This window comes from Callospermophilus lateralis, chromosome 13 (assembly GCF_048772815.1).
Source record: "Callospermophilus lateralis isolate mCalLat2 chromosome 13, mCalLat2.hap1, whole genome shotgun sequence".
Classification (NCBI taxonomy): Eukaryota; Metazoa; Chordata; class Mammalia; order Rodentia; family Sciuridae; genus Callospermophilus; species Callospermophilus lateralis.
In genome coordinates, this window is record NC_135317.1 from 58,515,865 (window position 1) to 58,529,065 (window position 13,201).

General features: G+C 34.0%; 1 protein-coding gene and 1 pseudogene across 1 annotated transcript in view; one reads left to right on the forward strand and one right to left on the reverse strand.

The window, feature by feature from the left end:
• Lin9 (lin-9 DREAM MuvB core complex component) overlaps nucleotides 1–13,201 on the forward strand; it is a 67,522-nt gene that overhangs the window by 21,408 nt on the left and 32,913 nt on the right. The window contains exon 7 of the mRNA XM_076831554.1: nucleotides 5,405–5,562. Within this exon, the coding sequence (XP_076687669.1) occupies nucleotides 5,405–5,562 (158 nt within the window). The remainder of the gene's footprint in view (nucleotides 1–5,404; nucleotides 5,563–13,201) is intronic.
• On the reverse strand, nucleotides 8,719–9,046 carry LOC143379496 (origin recognition complex subunit 6 pseudogene; annotated as a pseudogene).

The following is a 13,201-nucleotide window of genomic DNA, read 5'->3' on the forward strand; positions in this document are numbered from 1 at the left end:
TAGTACCAAAATATAACTTTTCAAAATAATGGATTATATGTCATTATATTCTGTTAAACAACTTTAATGAAGGTCTTTTATATTTATCATCTTATGATCAAATGTACAATTTCATTTTTGTTCTAAACTTGGGTTTAACATAATTTTACTATTTTATATTACCTGTGTCCTCCTGTGTTCCAAAATATTTAAGAATGTCCTAAAAGTATTTAAGTAAGCTCTAAAATTATGTGTACATTGTTATTATCTTGTTTGAAACCCTTTGTCACTTCAAGAGGTTTCCTTCAATTACCTATTTTACTTTATGTAAAAACAGAAAAGAAATTAATCTATCCAGTGTTACTTTTTCAAAATTTCTTTTTGTGTGAAATGATGTTCCCTTTTCTAGTGTTATCCTACCTAGTAACACAGTAGAAACCTTATATTACTTTGTAGTGAAATTTTGAAATATGTTAGAAGCAGAATTGGATTATCAGTTCTATATCTGTCAGCTTAGTAAAAGCATGTGTAAGACTTTTTCATTTTTAAATGGTGGGAAAGTTTAAGGAAGGTATAGAAAGTGACTTAGACAAATAGGAATGGAATTTATTTTAATGAACTCCATAGATGGTGATGAAATACAAGGAGAAATTTTAACTGAGGGTTTGGGGATTTAGCTTAATGATAAAAACACTTTCTTAGCATGCACGAGTCCCTGGATTCAATCCCCAGCACCACAGGAAAAAAAAAAAGAATTTTTAATTGAACTTCTAATATTTATTTTATCCCTCTTTTATAAGGTAGTCTTGCTGATAATATTTTTAATATTTTCAACATTTATAAGAACAAAATTAAAATTTAGTTTGTTACTTGGTGTGTTTTATACTGAAAAATATATGATCTTTGATAATCACATTAGACTATTTGAGACTTTTTGTTGTGATTTTGCATATTTTACCATGTTGAACTATACTATTTCTAATTATTGTCTACCAGATAGGATATCAGTTACTATTTATTTACCTCTCTTAATTCTGTAGGTCTTTTTGAGTATATAATAGTTCTCTTATACTTATAGTCCTTTAATTCATGAAAGTTAATTGAAAGTTGAAGTCTTTTCTTAACAAAAGTTTATACTTTTTCTTTCTCTACAGAAGTCAAAGTATAATACATATTATTCATACAATATACTTTTTAAAAAAAATTTTTTTGTAGTTGTAGATAGATAGCATGCCTTTATTTTATTTGTTTATTTTTATGTGGTGCTGAGGATCAAACCCAGTGCCTCACACATACTAGGCAAGCACTCTGCCACTGAGCTACAGTGCCAGCCCAGAGTATACTTTTTGAAATATTCTAGTCTTCAAAATTGGTTTATAGGGAGAGAAGGGGAAAGGGTATGGGGATAGGAAAGATGGTGGAATGAGACAAACATCATTACCCTAGGTACATATATGACTGCACACGTGGTGCAACTCTATACCATGTATAACCAGAGAAATGAAGTTGTGCTCCATTTGTGTTCAATGAATCGAAAAACTTTCTGCTGTCATCTATAACTGATTAGAACTAATAAAAATAAATTTTAAAAAATCATTTGGTAAAACTACACCCGTTAGAAGATAGAAAGGAGCTAATACAGTGGCACATTGCCTATAATCCCAAGGACACTGGCAGGCTAAGGCAGGACCACCTTAAGGGAACTTACTGAGAACCTATCTCAAAAAATAAAAAGAGCTGGGAATGCCCCTGGGTTTAATCCCCAGTACCCACCCCCCACACACACACACACCCAAAAAAAAAATTGAAAGGAAGAAACAAACAAGGTGTATCTGAACAAGTGGGAAGACACATGATCTTAGAAAAGAGGACACAACATCATAAATTCATCTGTAAATTATTCTTTCCCAATGAAAGTATCATTAGCCTCTTTTTTTTCTTTTAAGCTGATAATTCTAAAATTCACATTTCAAAGGGAAAATCAAATAGGAAAATTCTGAAAAACCAAACTAATGAAGAGAGATTTTATCAGATATTATTTGAAGTATTGGAATAATCACTGGGATTGAGATTAAAAATATAAGGGCTAGAATACAAAATAGATTATTAAGTGACCATAATTAAAACAATGTGAGAGTGTACATAAATAGAATATGAATGAAGAATAAACAGTCAACACACAATCATGGAAGTCTAAAGGAATTTAGTAAAACAGTTTCAGTGGTTATCTTTCAAGTACATGGAGAAGGAGAATAGATTATTATTTTGTTTGGTTTGATTTGGTTTGGTAACTATGGATTGAATCCAGGTTTGTTTTACCACTGATTTATATCCCTAGCTCTATTTTATTTTTATTTTTTATTTTGAGACAGAGTCTCACTAAATTGAGGAGGCTGGCCTGAACTTGTAATCCTCCTGCCTTAGCTTCCCAACTAACTGGGATTACAGGCGTGTACCACCATGCCAAGCAGATTGTTTGTTTAATGGAGATCAAATCTACTGTGTAGAAATCTAGAGAAAAAACAAGGTGGGTCTCATGCCTTGTACCAGGAAAAATTTTTTAAAAGATCAAAGATTTAAATATTTAAAAAGGTTTTTTTAGATGTTAATGGATTTTTATTTTATTCATTTATTTATATGTGGTGCTGAGAATTGAACCCAGTGCCTCACACATACTAGGCAAGCACTCTACTACTGAGCCATAGCCCCAACCCTAAATATTTTTTAAATGAAACAACAAAACGATTGGAGAAAACCAGCATATTGTGAATCTTGAATTGGAAAAGGTTTTTCTAATAGGCCCTGCAGCTGAGAGCCATAAGAAAATATCAATAAATCGACTTCCTAAAAATAACATTTTTCATGACCAAGAAACAACAAAAAGTCAAAAGATAGCAACAGAACTATCTATAATTGTTATTATAGACAGAGAGTTAACTCCCTAATTTGTAAAGAACTTCTATAAGTCTATAAAAAAAATCAAATAACTCATAGTAAAAAATGATTATAAACAGACAATTCATAGGAAAGGAAAACATGGCTCTTCTAAATACGAAAAAATTTCAGTTTTTCTCAGGGAAAACTCAAAATCAGGGATGAGATTGTGACTCAGTGCCTAGCATGTGTGAGGCACTGGGTTTAATTCTCAGCACTGCAAATAAATAAATAAATTAATTAATTGATTAAAGGTCCATCAACAACAAAAAAAGAAAAAGAAAAGTCAAAATCAAAGTGTGCTGGAGTACTGTTTTTTAATTCTCAGATTGACAAAGTTCATAAAGCTTTAACATGTTGGATTGGTGATGAAATAGTCATTTTTTTACATATTGCTGGTGAGAGATTAATTGTATGTAATCTCTGGGGAGAAATTTGATAAAAATTGATCAAGGGCTGGGGATGTGGCTCAAGTGGTAGCGCGCTCGCCTGGCTCGCCTGGCATGCGTGCGGCCCGGGTTCAATCCTCAGCACCACAGACAGACAAAGATGTTGTGTCCGCCAAATACTAAAAAATAAATATTAAAATTCTCTCTCTCTCTCCCTCTTTCTCACTCTCTCTCACTCTTTCTTTAAAAAAAATAAAAATAAAAATTGATCAAATTTATGAATTTTCGTTTTCTTGAGCCTAACTCTTCTAAAAGAGTTCATATCACAGAAATACTTGCACACAGGTGAAATGACATGTGCAAAGGTATTTATTGCAATATTGTTTGTAGAAACGAAGATTGGCAACAATCTAAGTGTCATAAATTTGGGAAAGATTTAAGTATACTACCTAAAATAGAAAATTCTGAAACCACATAACAAAACAAAGAAAGATGGGCTGAAAGTGTAGTTCAGTGGTAGAGTGCAGGCTTAGCATGCACAAAACCTTGAGTCTATACCTGGCAACAAAAACAAAAATGGGGGATCTCTTTGTATATTGGTAATAGAGTAATTTGCTAAGATATATTAAGAAAGAAATACAGAATACATAACAGAGCATATTGTAGCCATTGAGAGAAGTAAGGAAAGAACATAAGTTTTTTTTTTTTTTTTTTTTTGCTTGTGTATGCCTAAAATATCAATGAAAGGCATATAAGAAATATATAATGGTCTTCTGGGAAGTAGACTGGGTAATTGAGAAACATGGGTATTAAAGTTTTCAATACCTTTTGAAATCTTTTAAATTTGAAACCATGTAAATATGTTAAATATTCTGTTTACATAAAATTTGACTGGTGGACACATTTATTTAATATCCAGAATGTGTGAAGAACTCTTCAAAATTCATGAAAACTCAAATAGCCCAATTAGCAAATTGGCAAAGCGTTTGGATAGATTTTTTACTATAGGTATAAGGATATTGAATAAGCACACAGAATGATGTTCAACATCATTAATCCTTAATAAGATGCAAATTAAACTACAATGTTCAGAATTACAAGACTGAAAATACCAAATATTGGTGAGGGAAACCACCAAGGGAAACTTAGTCTCTTACACTGATGGTGGTAGTGTAAAATAGTATCGCCATTTTGGAAAACAGTTTGGCTCTCCTAGATGGAGTAGAATGAAAGAATATGTTTATACAAAACTCACACAGGGCTGGGGTCGTGGCTTAGTGATAGAGTGCTTGCCTAGCATGTATGAAGCACTGGGTTCAATTCTCAGCATTACATATAAATAAATGAATAAAATAAAAGTCCATCAATGTCTAAAAAATTAAAAAATATTAAAAAACCTCATATACTAATGTTCACATCAACTTTAATAGCAAACTGGAAGCAGCCCAAATGTCCAACAAGTGAATAGATAAACAAATTATGAAATATACAGTATAATATTATCAATAAAAATAATGTACTGTTTATATGTGCAACAACATGGAACTTGTGATCCTTGTGCCTCATTCTCCCAAATAGCTGGGATTACAGGTTTGTACATGTTAAATGATTTGATTCATCCTAGAATTTGAAAATGGAAATAAGATAGGCCCTAGAGTTAAAAGTGAATTCAGTATTCAGACTTAAAGGCATGAAGTATGATTAGTTATGAGTTCATATACTGGCAGATCTCATCTTTAAACCTATATTGATATGCTCACTGGATCAGAGAGAAAATGTCATATTCTTCTGAATAGAATATTGAAATTGAACTTTATTCTTCAAAGGAGACCTAGGTTCCAGACATTTTTGTCAAAGGAGGGTGAACAAATCCTACTTTGTAGGAGGAATAATCTAGACGTACATGTAATCTTTGTCTTGCAACACCCTATTTCCTTTTTTTAATTAAAAGTAACTTACAGAGTAATAACTTCTACAATCCCACTTTTAAATCTAGCACTCAAAAGAAATGAGAAGAAAAAAGGGAAAAGTGAAATGGATGGTCAGACTTTTAAGTTTCTGTATAGGATAGTTATCAGTTTATATGATTTTTATAATTCTAGATGTTCTTCTGCATTTTTTGAGGAAGAGAGATCAGCATTAAAACAGAAACGGCAGAAAATAAGGCTCTTACAACAAAGGAAAGTTGCAGATGTTTCACAATTCAAAGATCTCCCAGATGAAATTCCTTTGCCCCTGGTTATTGGAACCAAAGTTACAGGTAAGTGAAGAAGACAAGCTTGTTACTATTGTGATTTGTCATTTTTAGCCAAGATAGTTTCTATTAGAGATTTAGAAAGATTTAGATTCTGCAGTAATTTACTGTATGTTACTTTCTCTTCATGTATGAAATATATTTTTAAAGGGTTCAAATTAACATGTACTACAGCATAAACTAAAAGCTATGAAGATAAAATTTTAAATTCATTAAAATAAGTACAGCTGTGAATTGTCAAAATTTTTGAAAAATTGCTCAGGACGCTGAAGTAGGAGAATTGCAAGTTTAAAGTCAGACTCAACAACTTAGTAAGACCCTGTCTCAAAATAAAAATAAAGGGCTGGTGGGTGAAGCCCATGGGTAGAGCACCACTGGCTTCAATTCCCAGTACCCTCACCCGCACACACTTACACACTCATTAATTAACTAATTTTTAAAAAAATATTTATTTTTGAGTTGTAGTTGGACACAATACCTTTATTTTATTTATTTATTTTTATGTGGTACTGAGGATTGAATCCAGTGCTCAATTTTGTTCTGAACCTAAACCTACTTTAAAAATATATATATATTAAAAAGTTAGTCAATAAATTAAAAACATCAGATCACCATCTTTAACAAGATAAAGGGAAAAAAATAATAGTCCTATCAATAAATACCAGTCATTTGACAATATTAATACTCATTGATGTGTACTAGAAATGAACTTCCTTACCCTGATAAAGTTCGTATACAAAACTCTACTGACTGCTATATACTTAACAGTGAAGTTTTTTAATGCTTTGCCATTAAGATTAGGAATGATGTAAGGATGTTCACCAAGATAGAGTGTTCAGAAATAGAGCCACACTCAACATGGGCAGTTGGTTTCATAATGGCACCAAAGCACTTCAGTGGAAGAACTAGATATCCATATGGAAATAAACTTAATCTAACATTGATCAATGGGCTAAACGTAAAAGCTGAAGCTATAAAACTTCTAATATCTGTGTGATCTGGATGTAAGCAAAGATTTCTTGGTGTGGACAAAGAGTTACCAAAAAAGCAAAAGATGATTCAACTTGAAATTCTCTATTCATTAAATGGCACCATTAAGAAAATAAATAGGCGCCATTAGGAAAATAAATAGGGGGAAAATGATTCCAGGACATCTTTGAGAAAGGATTTATACTAAAAAATATAAAGAACTTTATAAATTAGTAATAAAAAGACAATCTGATTTTAAAAAGTAGATCAAATATTTGAATAGACATACATTCAACATTTCCCAAGGGAAGATCAGTGAATACATGAAAATGCAAATTAGCAAAGATATGGAGCTTTCATAATTCCTGAACATTTTTTGTGGGATTATAAAATGGTATACCACTTTGGAAAAAGCGTGACAGTTTTTTATAAAATTAAAATGCCTGCCCTATGCTCCAGCAGTTCTCTTAGGCATTTACTTAACAGAAGTGAAAAACAACTGTCCACATAATAATCTGTAACAGAAAGTTCATACCATTTTTTAAGCACTCTTATCATTCTAATCTTATAGCTAAAACTTGGAATCATCCTATCATCAGGATACTGGAAAAGCAAAATGTAATTTCTTAGAGTGGAGTACAACTCAGAGTAAAAAGAAATGAATTACTGACATTATATTGAGCAAAAAGCTGAACACTAAACAATGCTTATATTGTATGTTTCCATTTGTTCAAAATTAGAAAATGGACAAAACTAATTTATGGTGAAAAAAATCAGAAATGTGACTATTTCTGAAAAGGGACTTAACAGGGAAGAAGGTACCTTCTGAGGTGAATATCATTATGTAACATGGTAAAGGTGGTTTTTTTTCCATGGATATATTCAAAATAAAAAGAGCTGGGGAACATAGCTCATTGGTAGAGTGGTTCAGTCCCCCAGCACCACAAACAGTGACTGAACTTGAAAAAACAAAAACAAAAAAAAACACATGAGTTTTAAGGTACTCAAAGTGATGAAAAATTCAAATGATGGAGAAGTTTCAGAGAAGTGTCCAGATATGAAACTTTAGCCACATAATACAGGAAATTGTTTGGCTAAGTATCAATTACTCTGAATAGTTCTAGAACTCTCCAGAGCAGGAGAAGTCAAGTTGAAAAGACATTAGTCCCAAGTTTTCAGTTCTTTGAATATTTCAACAAAATTGATGCAGGTACATTTAAAATAGGTTGGAAATTGTAATCTAGAGCTTATATATCCATATATATATATATTCATAAATATATTCATACATACATATTCATATATATGGAATTTTTTTCAAGTGCTCTAATCATTCACTCATTACTTTCTAAAAAAATTTTTTTAGTTGTTGATGGACTATTATTATTTATTTAAACACACGGTGCTGAGAACCAAACCTAGTGCCTCACATATGCTAGGAAAGCACTTTACCGCTGAGCTACAACCTCAATCCTCACCTATTACTTTTCTCAAAAGTATAGAACTCAGGCTGCTGATGGAGCTCAATGGAGAGCATTTGCTTGACATACACAAGACTGAAGTTGATTCCCAGTACCACACACACACACACAAGAAGAATAGAGCTCTAAAAACATTATTTATCTAGTATATTTATGAAGAATGAAAATGGAAATTTTTAGAAAATGCTTCCAAAGCTCAAAATGACCATAAATGGTATATTTATTTTTATTTTTAATTTTTTTTCTCTTTTCTTTCCGATCTTTTACTTTTTATTCTTTTTAGATATACATGGCCACAGAGTATATTTTGACATATTTTACATACATGGGGTATAACATTCTTTTTTCTTTTTTTTTTAATTTAGGTTGTGCAATATATTTAGTCACACCAAAAAACTTACACAACAACTTAAGTAGAATTGATAAGATTTCATTTAGCCTGAAATTTATATTCTAGCAAAATGGTTCCTGTTACAACTTGTGGGAGAGTGGAGACCTGTGGAGAGCTGAGGCACTATAGTAGATTTAATGTTACCAAGGCAGGTGCCAGCCCATAGCCCAGAACAGAACTTAGCCCTAGTGCTGGCTCTTTACTATGAAGGCAGTAGGGTCCTTGTTATAAAAGTTCAAACAAAATCCAAAAGTCCTAAAATCTTCCTGGAAGTGGCAGTATATTGTAAGTTTGCAGCACATACCAGTCTGGAAACTGCAGTCACTTTGCTGTAGTCTTTTGAGTTTGGGCAGCATTTTTTAAAATTTTCCTTTTCCATTCTTCATAATCCTGTGTCAGATCTTCATCTTTCTGAGATGTATGTGTGATCTCTCTACTTTCTCTATTTCCTTCACTGGTGGTTTAACCACTGTTTTTTTTTTTTGTTGTTGTTGTTTGTTTGTTTTTCTTTTTCTCCTGGGATGGACTAGATAAATATCCAGGTTCTCTGTTTGCGTGCTCTAACTAGTGCAGCAGTGGTGAAAAGTGGCCTGGATAAGTCAAGATCTACTTGTTGTGTCTGGGGAAGACTGGACTCATAGCTCAGCATTTGAGGTTCAGTGAGGCTTAAGCGTGCGCTAAGTGCCCAATCAACCCTAACTCCATGGCACTATCCTTGGGGTATAACATTCTAATTAGGATCCCATTCTTTTGGTTGTACATGATATGGCCATTTTGACAATATGCTGCCTATCCAAGAACATGGGAGATTTTTACATCTTCTAAAGCCTTCTTCAATTTCTTTCTTTAGTGTTCTGTAGTTTTCATTGTAGAGATCTTTCACCTCTTTTGTTAGATTGATTCCCAGATATCTTTTTATTATTATTATTAGTAGTAGTAGTAGTACTAGGGATTGAACCCAGGGGCGCTTAACCACTGAATCACATCTCCAGCCCTTTTTAATGTTTTGCTAAGTTGATCACCAATGGCCAGTGATTTAATCAATCATGCCCATGTGATAAAGCCTCCAATAAAATACCAAAAGGACAGAGTTGACCAATTGGATGTTCCTGGAGAGAGGTGTACCTGGAGAGGGTTTAGAAGCTTCAGCATACGCTTTCCCCCATACCTCACCTTTGCATCTCTTCATCTGTATACTTTATAATAAACCAGTAAACAAAGTTAATAGTTCCTTGAATTCTGTGAGCCACTTTAGCAAATAAATGGAACCCAAGCAGAGGTTGTAGGAACCTCAATTTATAGCTATGTGTGAGAAGTACAGGTGAAAGGATACTCAACTAGTGTCCACTGATGCAGCATTGCTTGCTTAGTGTGTTTGGGGAAAATTCCATACACATCTGGTGTCAGAAGTGTTGGGAGAATGTAGTAGGAGAAACAGAGTTTGATTTCCCTCTATATTATTGGAGTCAGAAACAGAAATATACATACTATATGATCTCACTCATATGTTTTTCTTATAGAATAAAGAGTAGAATGGTGGTTACTAGGGGCTGAGGTAGTTTAGTGGGTGAAGGAGATTGGAAAGATGTTGTCAAAATTGCAGTAAGATAGAAGGAATAAATTCAGGAGATGTATTGTACAATATGGTATCTATCGTTAACAATATATTTTTGAAAAATGCTAATAGAATGGATAAAAGCATTTTCTCACAAAAATGATGATTATATAAGATAATGCTAAATTTTGTCATTCCATAGTGTGTATATACTTAAAAATGTCATGTTGTATCCAGTAAATATATACAATCCATTTAAAAATTACAAATAAGGGCCTGGGGATGTGGCTCAATCGGTAGTGCGCTCACCTGGCATTCGTGTGGCCTGGGTTCCATCCTCAGCACCACATACAAACAAAGATGTTGTATCCTCCGAAAAACTAACATAAATATTTAAAAAAAAAAATTCTCTCTCTCTCTCGCTCTCTCTGTCTCTCTTTAAAAAAAAAAAAATTACAAATAAGAAGCTAGTCCATAGTGGCACATGCCTGTAATCCTAGCCACTTGAAAGGCTGAGACAGGAGGATTGCAAGTTTAAAGCCAGCATCAGCAACTTATTGAGACCCAGTCTCAAAATAAAATATAAAAAGGACTGGGGATGTGGCTTAATGGTTAAGTGCTCCTGAGTTCAATTCCTGGTACCTAAAAATAAAATTAAAATTAACAATAAGAAAGGAGGGGCTAGGGATGTAGCTCACTTGGTAGAGTGCCTGCCTTACGTGCACAAGGCCCTGGGTTCAATCCCCAGCACCACAAAAAAGAGGGGGAGGGGGGACATAGACTTACTACAATATATTATCTAAAATTTTAACTGATTCTTTGATCTGCTATCTCAACCTACTGATGAACCCCTGTAGTAAAGTTTTCACTTTTTGTTTGTTAACTCTATAGTTTCCATTTAATTCTTTTTATAATCTCTTGAGATTTCTTTTTTACTTTTTTAAAAGAAAGAGAGAGAGAGAGAGAGAGAGAGAATTTTTTTTTAAATGTTTATTTATTAGTTTTCGGCGGACACAATATCTTTGTTTGTACATGGTGCTGAGGATTGAACCCAGGCTGCATGCATGCCAGGCAAGCCGCTACCACTTGAGCCACATCCCCAGCCCCATCTCTTGAGATTTCCTATCAAGTCATTATCATCATTTTTCCTTTTAATTCTTTGAACATATTTGTAATAGCTGCTTTTTTAAGTCTTTGCTAAATCTATCATATCTGTAAATTTCTATTTACTTTTTTCCTGGGTAAGAGTCATGTTTTCCTATTTTTTTACACATTTAGTAATTTTTGGTTAAAAACTTACTGTAGCATTTTTGTGTTCTAATTATTTTGTAGTGTAGTTGGGTTTGCTTTAGTAGCTTATCTACGCAACTGCTGATGTCTCATTTCATTTATGCTTGACTTCATAGTAGTTACCCCTACATCTGCATAACTTAATGGTCAGCCAATGATTTGGGCAGAGATTATGCTCAAATATCTTAGGCCTAAAAGGCCTCTGCTTGATCTGTGAGTAAGTCAGGGAATGTACACAGTTGCTGTCAGTTTTCAAGTTGTCCTTAGCTTTTACTTTTTGTGAGACTTGTCTTGGGTCTTGCCAGTCCATTTGAATAGCTTCCCTATTAATCAGAATGAGTAAAGAGCTTATTTTAGCCCTTTTATGGTTCTTTAGCCCTTTTATGGTTCTCTAGTTTCCAGGTTCTCCCTGTTAAATTTCTGGCTTGTCTGCCACTCATTTCAACCAAGACCATATCTTAGGCGTCCAAAGCAGTAAGTTTTTCCAATCTTTCTTGAACAAGTTCACTTCTTTGTTTTTGGTACCAGGGATTGAACCCAGGGCTACTTAACCACTGAGCAACATCCCGGCCCCCCCCCCTTTTTTTTTAATATTTATTTTTTTAGTTGTAGTTGGACATTATTTTATTTATTTATTTATTTTTATGTGATACTGAGGATTGAACCCAGGGTCTCACACACATGTGAGGCGAGCACTCTGCCACTGAGCCACAACCCCAGCCCATCCCCAGCCCTTTTTACTTTTTATTTTGACATAAGGTCTCACTAAGTCTTTAGGGCCTCACTAAGTTGCTGCGGCTGGCTGAACTTATGGTCCTCCTGCCTCAGCCTCCTGAGCCACTGTGCTTGTGCCACTGTGCCCAGCATCAAGTTCACCACTTTAATTTATTTATTTGTTTGTTTTTAGTTTTAGGTGAACACAATGTCTTTATTTTATTTTTATGTGGTGCTGAGAATCGAACCCAGTGCTTCACACATGCTAGGTGAGCGCGCTACCACTTGAGCCACATCCCCAGCCCAAGTTCACCACTTTTAATTGGCAGTCACAGGTTTTTACCCATTCATCCATATCAGGTCTGGTGCTTCTGACAACACTACTGTTTTTTGGCACTAGGGATTTGAACCCAGGGGCGCTTAACAACCAAGCTGCATCCCCAGCCAACCCCCTACCTTTTTAAAAATTTTTTTATTCTAAATTGTTATATGAATGACAGCAGAATGCATTATAATTCATATTGCATATGTAGAGCACAATTTTTCATATCTCTGGTTGTATATAAAATATATTCACACCATTCGTGTCTTCATACCTGTACTTAAGGTAATGATGTCCATCTCATTCCACCATCTTTTTTACCCCCATACCCCCCTCCTTTTCCCTCCCACCCCTTTTCCCTATCTATGGTTCATCTGTTCCTCCCATTCACTGCCCCAAACCCCACTATGAATCGTCTCCTTATATCAGAAAAAAACATTCGGCATTTGGTTTGGGGGGATTGGCTAACTTTGCTTAGCATTATATTCTCCATCTCCATCCATTTACCTGCAAATGCCATGATTTTATTCTCTTTTATTGCTGAATAATATTCCATTGTGTATATATGCCACATTTTCTTTATCCATTCATCATTGAAGGGCATCTAGTTTGATTCCACAATTTAACTATTGGGAATTGTGCTGCTATAAACATTGATGTGGCTGTGTCCCTGTATTATGCTATTTTTAAGACGATTGGGTATAGACCAAGGAGTGGGATAGCTAGGTCAAATGGTGGTTCCATTCCCAGCTTTCCGAGGACTCTCCATACTGCTTTCCATATTGGTTACACCAATTTGCAGTCCCACTGCAAATATTTTTTTATAGTTGTCAACAAACCTTTATTTTATTTATTTATATGCAGTGCTGAGAATTGAACCCAATGCCTCACACATGCTAGGCAGGCACTCTACCACTGAGCCA